Consider the following 21,401-nt stretch of genomic DNA (forward strand, 5'->3'; position numbering starts at 1 on the left):
GTAAATTGATACAGCCACTATGGAGAACAGTATGGAGGTTCCTTAAAAAACTACAAATAGAACTACCATGCGACCCAGCAATCCCACTACTGGGCATATACCCTGAGAAAACCATAATTCAAGAAGAGTCATGTACCAAAATGTTCACTGCAGCTCTATTTACTATAGCCAGGACATGGAAGCAACCTAAGTGTCCATCGACAGATGAATGGATAATGAAGATGTGGCAATATATACAATGCAATATTACTCAGCCATTAAAAAAATGAAATTGAGTTATTTGTAGTGAGGTGGATGGACCTAGAGTCTGTCATACAGAGTGAAGTAAGTCAAAAGGAGAAAAACAAATACCGTATGCTAACACATCTATATGGAATCTAAGAAAAAAAAATGTCACGAAGAGCCTAGGGGTAGGACGGGAATAAAACATAGACCTACTAGAGCATGCACTTAGGATATGGGGAGGGGGAAGGGTAAGCTGTGACAAAGTGAGAGAGTGGCATGGACATATATACACTACCAAACGTAGGGTGGATAGCTAGTGGGAAGCAGCTGCATGGCACAAGGAGATCAGTTAGGTGGTTTGTGACCACCTAGAGTGGTGGGATAGGGAGGGTGGGAGGGAGGGAGACGCAAGAGGCAAGAGATATGGGAACATATGTATATGTATAACTGATTCACTTTGTTATAAAGCAGAAACTAACACACTACTGTAAAGCAATTATACTCCAATAAAGATGTTAAAAAGAAAAAGAGAGAGAGAGAGAGAGATGGTGAGAGAAGAGGTGACAGCATCAGCCTAGGCAAGAGTGAATAAATATGGGAAAACAATATGGAAATCAGTCTGACTAGGGGAAGAACACTATACTTCACTTTAACAGACACAATTCTTGCCCCAAGCCATCCAAAAGGGAATTGGAGGGAAATCTGGAGGATTTAAGTATTCATAATGAAAATCTCACTTAGCACGAAGCCTAGACTTTAAATTACAAGATTAAATACATTGAATTTTTCCTGAGCCCTGAAAAATTAGCAGCAGATAGCAGACAAACTTCTGAATCCAAAGATTTATAATCACACAGTGCCTACAAAAGTAGTAACAATCTAATCCTGTTTTGTCATCTTGTAACCTCAAAAGATATTTACTAAGTGTCTGTTCTCAAGAACCAGCCCCTTATTCAAGATATTCTGGGATGCTGTCAAAATAGAACACTCACTAAGGTGCCACATAAAATTATGCTTAATGTTCCAGGCAAAAATGTGAAGCAGAGAAGCTGTGTATAAAAATTCAGATCCTCCATGTTAACAGTAGCCCAGGAGCTTGCCTTTATGGAAACCAAGCACCATTCTAAACCAAGTTATCACTTTTATATATCTCTAGTTGTTTATGTCTCTAGTTGTGTTTCAAAGTCCTGCTTTAATTTTGACAGCAGCAACAGAAAACCTGCTGCATGCCACTATATAGATGGGAGAAGTGAGTCCTTCCAAGCTGCCTAGCTCATACTTCTATTATACCTCAAGAGAGTGACGTGGTTCAAAACCATAACTTATGCTGTGACAACTGTACTCTGAACTTTTAACTCTACATTTAAGTAAATACTACCATTAGCTTAAGAAATAAGGAACTCTATCTCCACCCGTGAATGTGGTCACTGTTCCACTCGCACCTGTCTATCCAGTGTGGGGGCTTCCCTAGGAATCACTCACCTGCACAGATCTGAACGTAGTAATGAAAGGCAACATGATATGATAGCCTGGTCCACTGGGGCTAGTTAGTAAAGCTCCTCCCCTGCAAAAAGATGTTTCAATTTGACAAGATTATAAAAAGAGAAATTCTCTTTCCAAATCTAAAATGCTATAATAAATATTCACTCTTACTCATGCTATTGATCTACTAAAGCCTCACTAATATGAGTTACTAATGATGAACAACTGCTGGTCCCTAAAATATCTGCCACACCTACAAAAGCGAAAAGATCAAATTAAACTGCCCATGTTACACCTTGTTTCACAAGTTCTACCAACCATACCTCTGGGTCTCCAGCACCACTCTCAGGTATAAAGATTCTCTTTGGTCTTTAACCTTTTGAGAACTACTTGTGAAAAAAATTCAAATGGCTCTCAGTTGATGTACTTTAATTGTACATAGCGTGAGCCAGATCAAAACACAATACATTTAATCACCAGGCTGAAAAAAAATAGATAACACAAACTTGCAAGGAAGGAGAAAATTTCTGATGCTCAAGATTCTTTTAATCTACCTACAAAGCAATTAAAATGTTGGGGGCGATTAACATACACACTACTATATATAAAATAGGTAAACAACAGGATCTTCTGTATAGCACAGGGAACTATATTCAATATTTTGTAATAATCTATAATAGAAAATAATCTAAAAAATAATATATATAAATATATATATATAACTGAATCACTTTGCTATATACTTGAAACACAACATTGTAAATTAACAATTTAAACAATTTTTTTTAAATAAAAAAAGAAACTTATTTGGAACAAAGAAAAAAATACTGGGGGCATAAAGCCTCTATAAAATCAACAACAACAAAAAATTAACACAGAAAGATGAAGGGTGAGGGGATAAGACTACAAATAGATGTAAGTGTGGACTTGTTCACCAAATTCTGGAATGTGAGAAACATGAAAGCACATATTGCAAGTTATAAAAAGGAGGTAATTTGGAGGCAAATATAAAAAAGAAGTCCTATTTTACATAATGAATAGTAAATTAACATAACTTACCTTCCTATCTTGAAAATATAAATAGCTTTGTAAAGAATTCATAACAAATAGCTAATAAAAGATGAACTGTTTGAGGTCCATCCCTAATTTTTTGAGAGCCATACCTTGAAATGTTCTTTCCTTGGCTTTACTATCAGGAAGACAATGCTGAACTAGATGGAAATACAGACTAATCTGTCATTTTTTAAATACCAGACCCCCCACCTGCTAAGACATATCACTAAAATTGTATTTGAAATTAGTGCTTCACAGGGAAGACTGTTTCTGAGACTCAGGATGGATCTAAAAGTAGAAATATTGGTTTCATGGGATGACAGAAGCCAGCAAAAAGTTGAAGCTCTTTCAAACACATCGTTATTGCAATTTCTCCAAACTGTCCTCTGTCTATATCAAAAGAACTGGTGGTAACTACGTTGAAGGAAAAGCTGTTCATCTCAGCTGGAGATCAACACATTCCACACCACGGCTTTCCACAACTTGAAAAGACAGGGAAAGGTAGGAGGAGGATGTGTCTGTCACAATCCTGTGTTTGTCTCCCGAGGTCCAGGAATTTAACAACTGTCATGGTCTTAATGGCCTTACAAGCCCAGACCAGACACCAGAACTTTTTAAAGGAAAAAAAAAAAATCTAAGAAACAACCATAAACAGGACCAGAGTTTCTAAATAGCACCTACAGCTGCAAACTAAAAGCCAGTACAGCTGTATGGAATTTAACAATGATTTATCCATTTCTTCAGCCACAGGTGGAGTCACCACTGCCTTCCACCCTTCATTTTTTTCTGCAAATGACTGAATTTACTGACTACTAGGAACAACTGCAGGGAGTCTTAACCTCTGCACACAATGTACATAGCACTGAAACTGTCCAACACCTGGAGGATGCTCTGCAAAAGCCTGCCACAGCTCCCATAATCTCCCTAGAGCTGCGACGAAAGTCCCTTCCTAGGACTGGAAAGAGCTCCCTGACACCGCAGAGAGAACAACTTCCCAGACTCTAATGGGAGTCTCCCTTCTACCTGCTCTAGAACCTGAGCTGACTGCACGTGCCGCTCACCTGTAGTACACGGCCAGGTGTCCTTCCTCGATCTTGTGAATGGAGGCGTAGAGGAGGACAACCACCAGACCCACCACTCCAGCCACCAGAACGCGTGCTTGAGTCATATTCATCCTAGCTCCTCCTGGATGAGGAAGGAACGGAGCCCCAGCCCCATGAGCGACAGGCCTACCTTCCGTTTTCCACCTCGCCCTCCCGCGATCTGGCCCACTCCCGCAGGCCGAGCTGAGGAGTCCTGTGCCTCTTTTCCCTCCTCGCAGAGCCCGCTTCCCCGTCGCCAACCCCTCCGCGCTAGCCGGCCCGTGGGTCGCCCCCGCTCGGTGAGCGTCTTGACACCACCCCCCTCCCAACAGCCGCTCCTCCCCGCCCAGTGGAAAGCACTAACTGAGAAAGGGGCCAGCCGCAGACTCCGGACAGACGCCGACCCCTCGGCCGCGCCTCACCGATCAGTGACGCACCGCCCCCCCCCCCCCGCCCCCGCGTACACGTGAAGGGCCGCGCCCAACGGATAAGTGACGCACCGCCCCCCCCCCCCCGCCCCCGCGTACACGTGAAGTCTCCACCCGGGCCGCACCAACCGCCGCCAAGAGCCGGCCCCGCCCACCCGCGGGGCACTGCGGCTGCGCGGACACGCACACCGACGCCGCGCTCGCCCCGCGACTAGAGACGGGGAGCGGACGGGACAAAATTCTCGCCGCCGCCCGCCGAACTATCTCGCGCGAAGGTACGTGGGCTCTCCACTGTGTACTGCTGGTTTCCTGCTCCGGAAGAGACGGGAAATAGGCAATGTGGAATAAGGAAGGAGGCAGAGGAACGAAGAGGGCCTCTAAGACAAGGGACTGGTCAGCGTGTTCTTGTGCAGAGTCACCTATTAACGTGGCAGAATGCTGATGCAGTGAGGGCTTTATGAAAGCCATCCAAGCAATAAGAACAGAATAAACTAATAAGCACGTAAACGTGGGTGTGTGTTGGAGGGTCCTCCGGGAAGTCTGAAGACAATGAGCATTTGAGCTTCCTTGAAGCCTGTGATGGAAAGGAGTGGGATGCTAGGCTAGGCCCAGATTTTGAAAGGCTCGAATGCACTTTTTCTGTAGGGAGGGAAAACTGGATGGCTAGAGAATACAGACTTTTTCACTACATATTTTTCTGTTCTTTTAAATTATGCATTATCTGTATGTATTACCGGAAACAGAAAGGACAAAGTGAAAGAGTAGAGATGGGAGTAAGAAAGATGGATACAAAGGAAATAAGGGCAGCATGTTAGAAGAGGTTGGGCAGTAATGGTGTAAGCCTTGAAAGGCGAGCAGTGGGACCACAACTGGACAAGGTTGGAGGGCTCTGTAACCTCTTGGGCAGGGAAGTATGGGAAAGCAGTACCTTAGGGCCAGTGAGTCTACAAAGTGGCTTAGAGTGGAGACAGGAGACAGGGAAGCCAAGTTGTTAGGAAACTGCAGGCCCAAGGTTACAATGGTAGTAACAGTGGAAATGGGAAGAGGTAAATAGAATCAATTAAAATCTTCTTTAAAGGAAGCCCTCCCAGACCACTGTACCTTCTCCCCTCAATAAATGCACTTACCTGTATCATTCATTTGACTTCTACTACCTAGGAATGTATGGGACCTTGTCTGTACCAGATAAATGTTATTTGCAGAGCTTAGCGATTTTAACTGATAAAAAGCAAAGAGAATAAAAAATAACTTGTCCAGCCTCTGTTTTCTGGATGGATTCTCTTAGTTTTTCATAATCTTGCTTGAATTAGGGAATGAAATGGATATAAAGCACAACTGACACTTAACTCTGAAAAGGTGTCAGCCAATAAATAGTGTTCAACTCATGTATCATAAGCAAATTTGAGGTGATCGCACTATAAAAGACTTCTGACACACCACTTGCCCTTACGTATCACACAGATCAGGCTAGCCTGAGATCATATCAGCCACAAACCATAAAAATGGCCCCACCCTCTACCACATCTTTTATCAGTTATTACAATGATATTTAGAAAATGCATGATCATTTAAAAAATCCTTTAACAATAATTTCATTCCAAATAAACATTCTTATTGTACTGCCTGTGTTAACTTTTCTGATCTTCCCATTTTGCTCAATATCTTCCAAGCAATAGGTACCCAATAAATGTTTATTGATTAAAACCTTCTTAGAACTGGAGAAGAGAGAGACTACCTGTTTTAACAGCTGGTAGTCAGAATGTCCATATTCAGAGAAACAGTAGTACCAGATGACTAGAGTTAGGAGAAGACAACCCCAAGGTCTCAAACTTAGATGACTGGGAAAATGACACTACTAGCAAAAATGGGGATGGTGTAACTAAGACAGCAGTTTATAGGGCAAGGTATGAGCACAGTTTTTAGACATGAATAGTGTCGATAGGACATCTCAGGAGAAAAGACTATATTAAAGAAGCTACCCAATACTGTCTTTACCATAAGTCCTGTTTCATTCCTAAGGAAAGTACACTGAGAGCCCAATATGTTATTCTGTGCTCCAACTCTGCTTCATAGAATCTTCACATTTTCCCAAAGCATATTCAATTATTATAATCTGATTTTAGTGAATAGAGGTTCAAAAAGTAATTTAAAAATTATTTAATACACAAAGTGAAAAACTGTCTAGAATACAAAAGAATTTCACATTTTTTTTAAAACAAGTAACACCTAAATTATTTAACAGATGATAGATCCACAATCCTTTATCTGAAACCCTTGGGGCCAGGTGTTTCAGAATTATGAAATTTTCAGATTTTAGAAAGGTAATTCAGTGCATATACCATACTACATAAACCCCAGGCAGGGTCTGTGGCAGCACCCTACCCCCAAACAAGCAAACATGTTAATATTTCTACAGCAAAAAAAAAAAAAAAAAAAGAATATTCACACTAAATGGGATAGATTCAATGTCAGTTCACGTTGGATGTGCAAGCAGGTGAATTCTGTCACCAAGCTTATGAAAAACCTTGTTATCAGAACTTTTTGGGTTTTGGAATTACAGATCAGGAGTACAGACCTTTATAAATTTATATGACAAGACATGAAAGATTCCTTAAACAAAAGACCCATTTTTACAAATGAAAACACAGATAAGCTTTCAAATACATTATAAATTAACAGGCATCTTTTCTTTGATATTATTAAATGTACATCTTAAATACATATACACATAGCACACTTAACAAGATTTGAAAGAATCAACTGGTATTAAAGGCACAGATGCACAATCCCTTCTGTAGGAAAGGGATACAGTCAAATGTGCATTTGGGATTGAAATTTAAAATGGGATTAAACTAACTCCTTATGATGCCAGGAAGAGCACTGTTGAGTGCAACACAAGGAGGTAGGGTTTATTCTTCAAGAAGTACAATTCTACTTGCAAGCAGTCTCTTCCACAGAAACACAGGCAAACAATTTTTACTTAGAATACATATTAGTTGAGATTTTCTTCTCTGTATACACTACTTTGGCCTTATGCCCAAAAGTTAAATGTTGAAAGACAGTCAAGTTAAATAAGTAATGTTTTATCAAGTTTGAAGACAAATGGATTCCAATGATGCTCCTAAGTAGCTGTAGTATTTAAACAAGTCCACTGACTCATTAAATTCTATCTGTTCAGAGGTTAAAATTACCCAGAGTCAAAATATTGCACTGTGAAATCATGTGTAGTTTCTGATCATAGTCATTTCTTCCATTGATTGGTGTCTGAAGAATGGTTTCATAAGGGAAAAACAAATTTCCAACATTTGCAGCAACAACTTCATAGGTTTGGGACAGTCAGTAAGTGGCAAGTCATTCTGTTAACCAACTCCAATCAAGATTCTAAAACCAGGCATGAAAAAGTTACAATTAGATATTGACTAAAAGTGGTAGGTATATGGGTGTTCATTTCTCCAAGTTTTCTGTATATTTGGACTTTTTATGATCAAAAGGTGAAAAACCAAAAGTACAAATAAGTTACAATTAAAGAGTTTAGTTTACCTTTTCTGCTAACTAAAAAAAATATTTCAGAGTTTTTATAAATATTTGAAGCAAATAATTAATGAAAGAGGAAATAACAAAGAATTAACATCAAGACTAAATGTAGTGAAAGTTAATTCAGTAAACATTTTATTGTAGTTTCTCCAAGTTTTAACAAATCAATAATTCACAGTAACCAAATCTTCATATAAACACTTCTATAAATTATAACCATATTAACGTTATTAATTTTGCATACAGCAGTTACTATATTTGAATTACAGTACAAATCATGTCCAATCTTATTGGAGAAAATTGATTGCTGAAGCAAAAAAGTACAAACCATTCGATTTCAGTGGTCACACTGCAAAGAAAGCTCACTACTCATTTAACTTGACCAAAAATGCTATTGTTGAAGATAACTGATGACCTAATCCTAGTATATCCATGAGTAAGAGAAGATGGGGAGTTGAGGTCAAGCATTCCTCAAATGCTCTTTCCTCTGAGTTCTATTCCCCATCTGCATCCCAAATGCCAGATAAATCTAGCATGGAAAGTTAAATCCTTTGCACCCAACATACCTAAAACAGACATCCGTATCCATATAAAACTTACCATCATACTGTTGCCCTGTTTCTCATTTGCTTCATGCATAATAGTGCTTAAATGGCCAAGACAGTTCAAATTTTCTTCTATTATTTGTGCTAAAGTCTCCCTGTGGAATGAAAGCAAAGAGGCATACGAATTTCCTCTATTTTCTGGTCTTCAGGGTCAGGATGATTCTGCCCTTCCGACAACACTGCAGCCCTGCAACCCAATGCAGCTGATTCCTGTAGTCTTCAGTTTCCTCATCCGTCCCACCCAAAGCCAAGAGTCCTGTTTGTTACTCCAAGCTGCTGCCTCTGCCCAGCTCTAATAATGAGTCCACTATAACTGCAATCCGATTTTCCTCTGAAATATAAGTGGCACTTACATACAACTTTTTCCCCCTGAAAATGCTCACTGGGGGGAAAAAAAAAGAGATCCTGTGGCACAGCTAGATGAAAGATCTCTGTTTCTGAAACATTTCCCTTTCCTTATAAGTAGTAAAAACATCAGCATGCTTACTTCAGAGATACACATGTAGGGGAGGAGATACAAAATTACAATCTTTTCTGCAAATATCAGGGAAGGTGAAAAAAACTGTTTGGAAAATACAGATGACAGCAATAAGAAAGAAAACAAGCAAGCTGATTCCTGAGGACAGCAGAAGAAACCTGTGACGGGGAGCTGCCCAGAACCAAGAAGTATCCCTGAAGTTTGTATTCGAAGGAAATCCTGAATTTGGTTTCCACCTTCTACACTTCCCTCTTCCATATGGCCTCCATCCTTACCTTTTACTAACCCTCAGTCCCTACCCGACTAGAATCAGTTCTAAGCCATGGAAGATAGTCACTATTAGCTTAGAACTAAATTCTCATTCAGCTTATTCAACAGATAGAAAAACTGAGGCCAACAGTTCCCAATCCTTGGTGGTTAAGTACCGCAGGTACATTATAATTGAAGTTTTCCTTTATAATGTATTCCTACTGGAAAATGTATTTAAAAATTCCTGTTGAATATACTTTTGCAAACAACCACAACCTCACATTGAAAATCACTTGTATAGAGGTAACATTTGCAACCATTTGCATCCCCTAATAAACCTACATGCCTTTTTTTTTTTTTTTTTTTTTTTTTTTTTTTTTTTTTTTTTGTGAGGCGGGCCTCTCATTGTTGTGGCCTCTCCCATTGCGGAGCACAGGCTCCGGACGCACAGGCTCAGCGGCCATGGCTCACGGGCCCAGCCGCTCCGCAGCATGCGGGATCCTCCCGGACCGGGGCACGAACCCGCGTCCCCTGCATCGGCAGGCGGACTCCCAACCACTGCGCCACCAGGGAAGCCCCCTACATGCCTTTAATGAAAGCAAAAAGGTATTAAATTGTATTTGTGTCAATTCTGATTAATGGAATATTTCCTCAAGTCCATATAATTAATTACAGCCTATGCTGTAGCTCTGGATGTATTACATTGGGCCAAATGCATAATGACCCCAAGATATACCCTGGAGCTTGCTTTCTTTAAGAAGATAAAATACCTGGTATCAGCTTGCCTTCCTGCCATGTGCTTTTCTTTCATAAAAGCAGAGTACAGAATGTGCAACTGCATGACCTCCTGAGCAGTGATGTTACATGGCTGCACCTCTGCAAAACTAATTATGGGCAGAGCTTCCAGGAAATGCTGGTACTGTAGAGGTCTCCATGAGTTGTGAGAAAAGCAACAATACACAAGCTAGCAAAGAGCCACTGGCTCTGGATATGGCACATCTTATGCTGAGAAAAATAACAGAAATGGATAGTCATTCAGCTTTTAGCAGAAGAGTAGGAATTAAAAGAAAATATAGGACTTCAAACTTGAGTTATTTGCAAAAATGATTTAAAGCACTGAAAAAAGTCATTTTAGAAATACTAAGTTATAAAATGAGTAGATTAAACTCAATTCCATTAGAGGGTTGATCAAGGGCCCTAAAATGATAACTGCAAAAAGCATAATTTCTCAGAGATAAATGGTTAAGTGAGGAACAAAGTTTGGCTAAAAGATTTGATAAGCCAATAACAGATAAAGAACTTAGAACCTGGACTGAGCTAATAAGAAGTAACATTTGCTGAAGATTCACTTCCCAAGCATTCTATATACACTGACTAGCTGAATTTTCACAACACTTCCCATTTTACAGGTAAGGAAATGTGAACATTAAAAGAGTCAAGTTAACTGTATAAGGTTATTACAAAGAGACAATCAGGATTCAATCCTGGTCTATAAGGCAGTGAAGAATATGTCTTAACCACTGCACTCTACTGCCTCATTCCTACCACTGCTCTTGAAAATACAACTCTCTATTGTAACAAAGTGAACCCACCCATCTTGAGGAGTTACCACGCATGACAGAGGATGTTCACGTTCTGCTGAAGTTGTGGGCAGCCATGCTGATGCCTGAGGGGTTACAGCTTCTAGACTGGATCCTACAAGGGACCGAGCAGAGCTCTGTGTCTGAAGGAAAAAAAAAAAAAAAAATAGATTACAGGCAAGCACCTCCACACATTCATATTCCTAAGACTTAACATTTCTATCACTGCTTTTATGCATAACCAGACTATTTCTGTATAAACTTATCTCTACTTTTACACACCCCTACTAACTATCCTGTCCTTGACTCCTTTCTTCATTGACTAAAACCAAATGTATCTATCCTTCTATTCTATTTTAGTTGGAAAAAAAACCCTCCAGCTGAACAAAGGACTGTTTTTTTAAACTAGTCAGGCACATCTACCCCAAAATTGGGATGGGATACCACAGTGGTCTAGGGTTGAGAGGAGTATAAAAACAGGAAACCGGAAAGGAGAGAAATAATGAAAGATGATCATGAAGTCCTGTATCAGAATTGCTAGTGAGACACCAAGCAAAGAACATGAGCATCAACCCAACATAAAATACACGTCTTCAAGAGGACACAGATCATGGCGATAAAAATCCCTTTTGCAGGGAGTTACAGCAAATCAATGTCATATTACATAATTCATTAAAAATTACTTACACAAGCAATTTTAAGAAGATGCCATATTTCTTTCTGCCTCTTTCCCTGCATAAACATGACAGTATTGTCAGCTTCTTTGATGTCACTGAGGGCCATTTCCACCTTGGGCAGTAGATCAATAATCTTCTGCTTACAGCCCAACAACTTGCTGGAGAGGTAAAATCTGTGTCAGACACTTATACATCCCCCAAGACTGTACCCCATACTCCCAAACCCAGCTGGGGGAATGAATCATAATCAGCATAGATTTAATGACTGATCTGCAAAGCAATGCACACAAACAGGACACATAAATGCATGCAGCTGTGGTAAGGGTTCCCAACGTACTGCCAGTATTCTTCCTGGTTCTAGTATATTTACCAGAAAAGGGTATTACACTTTGAAAGGAAAATGATAAAAGTATCCTGGCTTTTCAACAGGAAGGAAAACAATATTTCTACCTCAAATGACCGAACAGCTCCTTGAGAACCCGGTCCTGACTCTGCACAGTATGCACAATGATTTTCACCATCTCCGTGCTGTCGCTGTAGGAGTGATCTATAAAAGATCTCAGTCAGTAGGTATAACCTCTCTTCTGCGTGAACATGTCAGCCTCCAAACAAAAAATTCCTAAAAATCTGAAACTAGTTTTAATTAACATCTCCATTTAATTTCAAAACTAAATTAAGATAAAAGATTTTAAGATTATATATCTATAAATAATCATATAACTAAAAATGAAGTCTGTGTGTTTGTGTGTATATAATGTATATATAGATTTATCACTGTATCTTCAGTTTTAAGAAGAATCATCTTGGCTATCCTTAACCCATACTAACCCAAGCCCCAGACACATATGCAGCTTTCTGGACAAGAGATCATTTTTTCTTGGATGTTTAACATAATTTGTTTAGAAGCAGTAGGACAATTCATCAAACTTTCACTGACTCAAAGGAAGGAATCCCAGCTAGGCTTGCTTGGAATTTCATGTTTATCCACCTGTTTATACCCATGAAAACGTTGAAAAAAGCTGACCAACTTAAGCCAAATCTGATGCACTAATACAAGGACCTGTAGACACCTCGAAAATTCAGTTTGAGGGTAGTATGAAATCTTAAAGCAAACTGGCAGCTGACAAACGTCCTCAAATGGGATGGTTGTGTGGTCACAATGAGTGGGTTCTACCATTATAGATGCCATCTCATTTAAAAAACAAACAACTACAATTAATTGTAATATTTCAGAAAATGGCTATATAAGTTTTAAAACATTGGAAGGTTGCTCATGGATCATGCTGATATTTCCCCGGACAATAATTAGTCTCGAATGCAAAAATATTATTATTATTATTTGCTATTCTCTACTTAAAATTTTCTCATTTAACTCTCACAGAAGTCCTGTGAGATGGCTACTGTTGTTACCCACATTTTACTATGAAAGGAGTATCGAAAGAGGTTTAAAAAAAGTTGTGTCCTTTGTTAGCACGGCAAAGACCTCGCCTAGCACTCAACTTGATTCCCCACACATCTTTTTCTTTGTCTCTCCCTCAACAACAACCAGATAGAGACTCCAAAAAGGCTCCTCTCCAAACAGCACTTCTTCATAAATCTCACGGGCTAGGCCCAACAGCTTTCCCATATAACTAGCTCTTTTAGATGGTCAAAGACCTCAGAACTTTAACCTACTCCAACATAAAGAATGAAGAAAGTTGGTTTTCACCATTTTCAGCTGAACAAAAGTCTCAAGGCAACTCTAAACTGGAAAAGACACCAAAAACCATACCTCAAGTATGATTACATAAGCCCCAACAATAGACAAAATTTCTTGTCACAACTAGTTTGTCACTCAAGGTGACTATCAGTTCAAAGAAGCTACCTGGATAGCAAGTTTATTTCTAGGTCCTGTGATATGCTGATAATGCATGGCTACTGCAAAGTTTTTATAAAAATAATCCAAACAAATGTTATCAATGACTGTAGGAAGTTAACCCACTGAGTCAATAGATGGAATTTTATATAACTTCATCTGCAATATCTGATTCATTGGCCAGAAGACAGAGTAATGAATATCGAGTAAAGAAAAAAAAATTAGCCTTGCTCTATCTGAAATCTTAAATTTCAATGTTTTACTCTAACCACAACTTTTATCACTTACATCACTTTTTTGTCAATATCTTCAATTTTTCTGTCCTCTTATTGTCAGCAAGATCCTAACCCTCGATCAGTCTAACCACCTGCTCTATCAGTTTCTGTATCCAAGCTACTAACTACTACCAACAAAAAAAATTATACTATCATTCTCTCTGTTGTAACTACTAATTCACAGGGTTTCACTTCTACTCTGGATTCTTAATAAATGTCTTGGATCAGCAATATCTGCCACTGCACACACCAGCTTTCAAAAAATCTTTAGCATACTCCTTAAATCTACGACATCACACCTCTTCAATTACAGATAACCCCACTTCTTACTTCGGGATAGGAGGACCTAAAGCAGTAAGATCCTCACCTTCCAACCCCTATACCCACATAAGTGTCTGTATCCACACACATCCCCCCCTCTAATATCAGTGGCAACCCCTCCTACTATTCTCTGGAGTCAGCCTCTCAAACTTGTTCAGAGACTTCCCTCTCCACAGGCTTTTGGCCCCAAGCACATAAATAAGCTCATGTCTTTCTTCTGAAAACTGACCTCCCTTGATTCTTCATCTCCTCCTAGCTGCTCACCTCTCTTCTTTCCTTAACAGCCAAGCTTCTGGAAAGAATAGCCTAGATAACCAGTTCTCAAACTTACTGGTCTCAGAATACCTACACTCAAAAATTCTTAACAACTCGAAAGTGTTCTTCAGGAATTAAACTGAGAAATATAAAAATATTAATTTATTCATTTAAAAATAACAATAAACTCATCTATTAATACATTTTTATTCAAAATAACTGTATTTCCCCCTCAAAATTTAGTGAGAGCATTGGCATTGTTTTACATTTTTGCAAATCTTTTTAATATCACCACCAATCTTATCAGAAAAGCATTTAAGTACTGGGAAGCTGACAAATTGCAGCTGATGGACAGACGTTTTCCTACATTTTAATTTTTTGCTGGAAACATGGAATTTTATCATTGACAATACTGTTGGCTTTTTTCCTTCAAGTGATAGGCATGCTCCATTAATTTTTAGAAAGTATCTGCCCCATAACCAAATCTGAATAACCGTAGTTTTTCTGACAGTCATTGTTCTAAGTAAAAATGGTGTTCCATTAAAGAAGAGGCCAGTCAACAGCAATGTAAACAACCGCTGAAGTGGTTTTCCTTAAGACAACCATCATACCTCTCAGTATGTAGCAGAAGCACTTTATGAGTACTTCCCATTTTGTCACACAGAATATTAAAAAGACATATACTCAAGGGTTGAGATTTAAATAGAAATTTTACTGCTTTATCAAGGACACTCTTAAATAAAACTGGTATTTTTTTTAAACTATGAATGCATGTTAGTGAAAATCAATGACTACTAGCATACTTTGGTGCTCGTGCCTTCATTCATGCTAAGCAAGGTGCAAGCTGTTTACCCACCAAGGCTTTTGCAGCATCAGTGAAAACGCCAACATAGTAAAAAAGGCAAATAACATCCTAGTATTATGAAAACAGTTTTGACCTCACTGACTTCTCTGAAAAGGTTTCAGGAATCCTCAGGGGTTCATGAGCCACACTTTGATAATTGCTGATCTAGACTGACTTCTCCATTCCCTCCTGTCCCGCTCCCTCCTCAGCCAACTACAATCTGGCATCTGTTCCCAAAAGGCTGTTATTTTACCAAGATCACCAATGATATCCAAACTACTAAGTCCAGTGAATATTTTCATTATCATTTTTATTACCCACAACTCTGTAGCATTTCACCCTACTGATCACTTTCTTTTTGAAACTCTCTCTGTCCTAGTCCCATAATATCATTCCTGCTACATATTTGAGCCATTTCTCAATATTTGTAGGCTCTTCTGCTTCTAGCCATTTCTTGAATGTTGGTATTCCCTAGGATTCCATCCTTGGTTTTCTTACTCAACATACTTTTTCAAGATGATCACTTTATTCCTATGGCTGATTACTCTCAAAATAGCTAAATATCTAGCCTGGACTTCTCTACTAAATCCATATATATATATATGTACACGTCTGTGTGTGCGTGTATGCATGTATATGTATGTGTGTTTATATATACATGCATATATACATACATACATATATAATACTACTAGACATCTCTATCTGAATGTCCCACTGACACCTTAACATCAACATGTACAAAAATGAACTCATGTTCTTTTCCCATTAAGTCTGTCATCTTTCCTATACTTCCTATTATGGTGAGTGGTCCTACCATGCAACCAGCTGCTCTAGCCAGAAACTTGGCAGGCATCCATGATTCTCTACCCCATCTCCTGCCACCCATATTAAATCCATCACCCAATACTATCAGTTCTACCTCCTAAATCTCTCTCTTGCCTTACCCTCCTCCTCTTCACCCCACTGTCACAGTTCAGGCTCTTTGCCTTAGCTAATGACCCACCTTATCCTGAGCCATGATTACTTCAACAACCTTATAACTAATGCGCATCTCTAGCCCAGCCTCACTTTAATCCATTACCCACAATGCTGCCAGAGCAGTATTTCTAAAATGCTAATCTGATCATGCCATTCCCCTGCTTAAAACTTTTTAGGGTTTCTCTCTGCCATCATGATGAAATCCAAAATCGTTACTATGACATACCAAATCCTTTATTATCCAGCCACATCTCTCCTTCTGAAACTACAATCCAGTCATGCTGCATCTCCTCAAACATGCTAATTGTTACATGTATATGTCTTTACCTATTATACTTATATATGCAAGAGCCTACCTCCTTTCACCGAGCTACTGCTACTTATCCTTTAAGCCTCATCTCAGATACCATCTCCTGCAGGAAACCTCCTCTAACCAACCCTGACCTCCAGTCAGGGTTAGATGCCTATTGTATACGTACCTCATAAATGTTTGTAGAAATTAACTGAACAAATTCCACTACAATAAAAACCAACATAGAGGAGATTTTGATATTTGTTAAATACAATTTAAGATGTATATTAATTTGCATGTGTTTGTAAATTTTAAGGTGTAAAACTTATGGGTTTTGTTTGTTTTTTTACAGTTTCAGTATATAGCAAATTAGGGCACAGACTTCACCTTTTATTTCTTCTACAACCCTTCAAAACAAATCAGTTTTTAACTGAAGGATAATATCTTGCACATACATAATAGTTTATAGTTTTCAAAGCACTTTCACAAACATCCTCTCAAATACATTGCCACATACAGTCACTGAGTTAGGAAAGCTAGGTTTCAACCCCATTTTGCAGAAGAGGGAAATGAGATACAGGGAGAAAAGGTTATTTGCCTGAGGTCACTTGGTCAGTAAAGTGCCCTATCTAGAATTCAAGCCTTCTGATTCTCAATCCAGTGCTCTTTCCAGCAGAACATGCTCTGTATTCAGCAGATGTTCAACAGAACTGCTTGGCAATGAAATGAGCAATCAGTGACCACGTGCAGATGAAGGCATCATTTTCAAAGTAAATGCTCTGGCCTATTACCACATGGGCATCCCTCTGCCCATTCTACACCTGAACCCACAGTATCAAATCCTTTCCAATCTCTTTAATTTTGAGCCGTACTTATTTTTTCCCGTTTTTCCACACATTTTCTTGCTTCCTCTTTCCCTTCTTTGAGTTCCTTTTTTCTCTTTCATTCCTTTCTTTCACTTCCCTTTAAAGTTTTTTCTCTTTCAATTTTCTTACTTTGCCTTCCTAATTTCTTAAATTCTCACAAACTTAAAAGCTGTTGTACCAAAAACATCTCAATGGCAATACCAAAACTGGAATTTATTCTGCAGCTTATTTAAAATCCAGTCTCCTAGATTTGCTAGTGATGGTTTCCTAAAATGCCTTTGTATACTGTGAAAAAGTGTCTTACCTGAAGGTCTGTGCTTTAACTGCTTATATAGATCAATGGCACGCTGTTCCCTATGAAAGAAAAAAAAAGGTTCTATATGTGAAGATAGTTTAATGACTTTAATAATCCCCAACTTGAAATGAACAACATTATTTGAATAGAGTAATGATCCCATTTTAAAGCAAGTACATATTGCCAATGAATATTTTACAGAGCATTTCACTGGGTAATAAGCAAGATCTTAAGAGGCAAAGTTTAATATATTAATACTTCCTATCTGCTCTGATCTACTATCACATATATAATATCCTTGCACCAGAAACACTTAAATGGGAAAAAATTATGACCTGTGATTAGAGAAAAAAAATCTCAAGTTTCTAATCAAAACACTTAGAAAGTTAACCTTATTTAGGGAACCTAATAGACAATATCTTCCTTGAACCAGAAGTATGGTAAGTAGGGAAATAGTTTGTAACTTAGAATACTTGAAAATTTCTTAACACTCACATGAAAAGATGCTTTGATTTAAAAAGCAAAGGTCAACCCAAAGAGTTATTTCCAAAATTTCCTGTGACTAAGAAAGAACTTCCTTTTTAAATATGATGCCAATATATTTGGGGAAAGGAAAACTGTAGAAAAGAATCACATATAGACTTAATCTGCCAGAAATACAAAGAACGAATAATCTGCTACCAAAAATTACAGACACCAACACCAACAACACGAGTTCACCCTTACAGAGATTCCATCAAGTCTCCCTGACGTCGTCCATAGGGGCTCTTCTGTAGCTCCATGATTTCAGTGTGCAGGGACATGATCTGATCCTCCAGGTATCCAATGACACCCACCTAAAATATGATGAAACACAAAAGAAATGACAGGCTCACCACCACACAACACACAGAACTCAGAGAATGACTTGCTGCAGTAAGAGAACTAAGTGATTTAATGCAAAACACTGATTTTGTTGAAGCCTTTTTATCTTTCAGATTATGACATGTAATTTTCACACGAGCACCAACTTATTCCTAGGCTTCTCTCTTTTCTCTCCTGACAACAATAGACTACTAGCATTTTCTTTTTCCTCCTGAGAAGCAAAAAGATAAAAGTGTCACTAACAAGAAAAAGTGGCCATCAAAACCACCGCATCTCAGTTCTGTGATTTTCATTGCCTCTTGTTCCCAACTGCCTTGAATAAGGATGCAGAAAGATAAAGACATGGGATTTCCCAACCCAGGATACCAACTGCCCCACCCATGTCCTCAGGGAAGTGCTGGCATCAAGAAGAGCAACAACTTAGTGGGACCACAGACAGATGTACCGGGTAAGGAAGGAATCTGCCACCTAGAGAATGATCTATACCTAGTGTGACCATACAATTTATTGTCCGAACTAGCATAATTTTGAGAGTATTATTGATAATTATGGCAAGACAGGTATAAACTGAAACTGTCCCAGGTAAACCAGGATGTCCAGCCATCCTATCTAAACCAGTCATAAGAATAACAGTGATAACTACCATCTGTTATTCACTCCCATTTAATCTGTATAACCCTATTTAAAAAAGGTATAGTCCCTATAATATCATATGGAAACGGAAGCTCAGTGCGACTTCAATTTAGTCTCTTTTGCCCAAAGCCTTGGTTTTCATCCACTATGGTACTTCCCTCTATATATACAAAGTATCTACTAGATATTTGGCTGATATTCAGGAATGACATGAAAAATACTCTACAAACCAAAACCAAAGACAATTTCTAAGGCAGACCTCAGGAATTAATAAGCACACAAAGTGAGCTCAATGATTTTACCTCAGCATAGTGGATAGCCTTTTCTTCCATTTCTTTCCATGCTTTTAACATTTTTTCTGAGGCTAAAAAAAAAGTCTTAATTGGTTATCTCAGAAATAGCCATAGCTTTAATTACTGACCTACCCATCTCCTTGCCATATCAACATCAAAAACAGAGTTATGAGTTGAATTGTCCCCCCAAAAGATATGCTGAAGTCCTAACTCAGTACCTCAGAATTCGACCTTATTTGGAAACAGAGTCACTGCAGATGCAATTAGCTAAATTAAGATGGACTCAATCCAGTATGACTAGTGTCCTTATAAGAAGAGGAGAAGAGAAACAGATACAGACACATTAAGGGAAAGCTCCATTTGACAACAGAGGCAGAGATTTAAGTGCTACAGCTGCAAGACAAGGAATGCCAAGGATTGCTGGCAAACCATTAGAAACTAGGAAGAATCAAGGAAGGATTCTTCTCCACAGGTTTCAGAGAGAGCATGGCCCTGCCAACACATTGATTCTGGACTTCAAGCCTCTGAAACTGTGAGATAATAAATGTCTGTTGTTTTAAGCCACGCAGTTTATAGCAATTTGTTATGGCAACCCTAGGAAGCCAACACAGATGATTTTCTCTTTAAAAAAAAAAAAAAGAAAGAAAAATTTAAAAGTAATACATGAACATGATCTTCTTAAAAAATCAAATACTATATTGGGGTATAAAAAGAAAAGTCTCTCTCTTCCCCTCCATCCTCCACCCTCAGGGATACCTTTGTTAGTCACTTCTTACATAGACTCATATCCTTTTCTCTCACAAATGGGACCATCTATATATACTTTTCCTTCTTTGCCTTTTTCCCCAACTTAAAACATTGCTGCCGTTAAAGACCTAAGTGATCTTTTAACATCAGCACACATAGGGCTACATCACTTTTTAAACAGCAGTATAAGATATACAACTGACAAGTCAAAGATAATTTGATAAAATAATTTTAATGTTTTGCCATTCATCAGAATGCCTATAATATACAAATAGAAATAAAACATCAATCATAGAACCTGCTTTAGTGGCTAAACTTATTTACCCAACTAGACACTGCTGATCATTTATTCTGAAATACACATGCCTTGCTCAAGATAAGTATACAAACCAGATTTATTTCCCAAAAAAAGATTTGTTTCATGAAAGAAAATAGAAATGCTGAAGGCGACCCTTTTGGTTTATTATTTGAATTTTAACTCTGCTTTTCACATTTCCTTAGTACATCTGAAGGGAGATAAACTTGGAGTGAAATACTGAAAAATTGGAGGCTGCGTACAATAAAAAACAGTGGGACTCCACGGTAGGTGGTTTGGGGGAAACAAAAACCCTGGAATTATTTGTGTTATTATTTATAGAAAGATAAGTAGTTTAAGACTTCCCAGGCTAAGAAGTCACCCCAATACAGACTTTGTATCTATTTTCTAAATGAGGTTTGACAATTGCAAATTCTTAAATCATTTTTGTATTTTTCTGAAGCTGAACAATTTTAGTCGAACTGTGGTGGTGGTGGTGGTAGGGACGGGAGGCAGGGCGGGGGGAATAAAGTTGCTCAACTAAAGGTTAAAAAAAAAAAAAAACTAACATTCAAACCAAACACGGTTTATGATGATCTGAGATGTCCTCTTTCTCGTTCTAGTATGAATGTAAGTGAAACAACTGGCTAAGAAGGCAACATAGCAAATGGCTTTAAGAGACTAGACACTTCTTTCAAATACATTACCCAACACTTACATATCCCATAAGTCATCTGCTCACTATATCTTTCCAAGTCAAGCTGAATGCTTTTGTGAAAAAACTCCAATTTAGCTTTCAGTTGCTGAGATGCTGAGATTAAAGTGTTCTTCATTTTTGTCAAGTTAGCATTATATCTAAGAAGACTTAACCTAAACCATAGCAAGAAAAAAAAAAGATATAAGCATTTCAGAAACACTGGACACAAGTTTAAAGACTCAAATTGCCAAAAGCCTAAAGCCTATGTTTCTATGAGAAATAGCTTACCTCTATAATCTGGTCTCTAAAGACTTCCTGCCCATGATACTCTATGATAAAACAATCTTCTTATACTAGGACTGTTCAGGAACTGCTGTCAAGCTTTTGCAACTGGATGGTTTCAGACCATTAGTAAGAATTCTACAAGTCTGATCAGAATATTACATTTCAAATTGGTCTAGTATATAGTATTGCATGGGATATTGACTAGTGAAA

At 38.4% G+C, this 21,401-nt stretch overlaps 2 protein-coding genes across 9 annotated transcripts in view; both read right to left on the reverse strand.

Annotated features, from left to right (window-relative positions):
• ERLIN1 (ER lipid raft associated 1) overlaps positions 1-4,384 on the reverse strand; it is a 43,295-nt gene extending 38,911 nt beyond the window's left edge. The window contains exons 1-3 of one of the 4 annotated variants that reach the window (XM_055080811.1): positions 4,370-4,384; positions 3,822-3,945; positions 1,708-1,789 (exon numbers count right to left, since the gene is read on the reverse strand). In XM_055080811.1, coding sequence (XP_054936786.1) covers positions 1,708-1,789; positions 3,822-3,934 — 195 coding nt within the window. In that variant the 5' untranslated portion in view covers positions 3,935-3,945; positions 4,370-4,384. Of the gene's footprint in view, positions 1-1,707; positions 1,790-3,821; positions 4,163-4,206; positions 4,330-4,369 lie in introns of those variants that run through there. The other 3 variants (XM_007117617.3, XM_028481805.2, XM_055080812.1) reach the window with 3 other exon arrangements.
• Positions 4,385-6,477: 2,093 nt separating this feature from the next.
• CHUK (component of inhibitor of nuclear factor kappa B kinase complex) overlaps positions 6,478-21,401 on the reverse strand; it is a 33,819-nt gene continuing 18,895 nt past the window's right edge. For 2 of the 5 annotated variants that reach the window (XM_028481806.2, XM_028481807.2), the window contains 8 exons: positions 20,928-21,079; positions 19,177-19,238; positions 18,104-18,213; positions 17,387-17,436; positions 11,844-11,940; positions 11,404-11,551; positions 10,729-10,859; positions 7,665-8,504 (listed from right to left, as the gene is read on the reverse strand). In XM_028481806.2, the coding sequence (XP_028337607.1) occupies positions 8,276-8,504; positions 10,729-10,859; positions 11,404-11,551; positions 11,844-11,940; positions 17,387-17,436; positions 18,104-18,213; positions 19,177-19,238; positions 20,928-21,079 (979 nt within the window). In that variant the 3' untranslated portion in view covers positions 7,665-8,275. The other 3 variants (XM_024121264.3, XM_007117620.4, XR_003677696.2) reach the window with 3 other exon arrangements.

This window comes from Physeter macrocephalus, chromosome 20, assembly GCF_002837175.3.
Source record: "Physeter macrocephalus isolate SW-GA chromosome 20, ASM283717v5, whole genome shotgun sequence".
NCBI classification, from domain to species: domain Eukaryota; kingdom Metazoa; phylum Chordata; class Mammalia; order Artiodactyla; family Physeteridae; genus Physeter; species Physeter macrocephalus.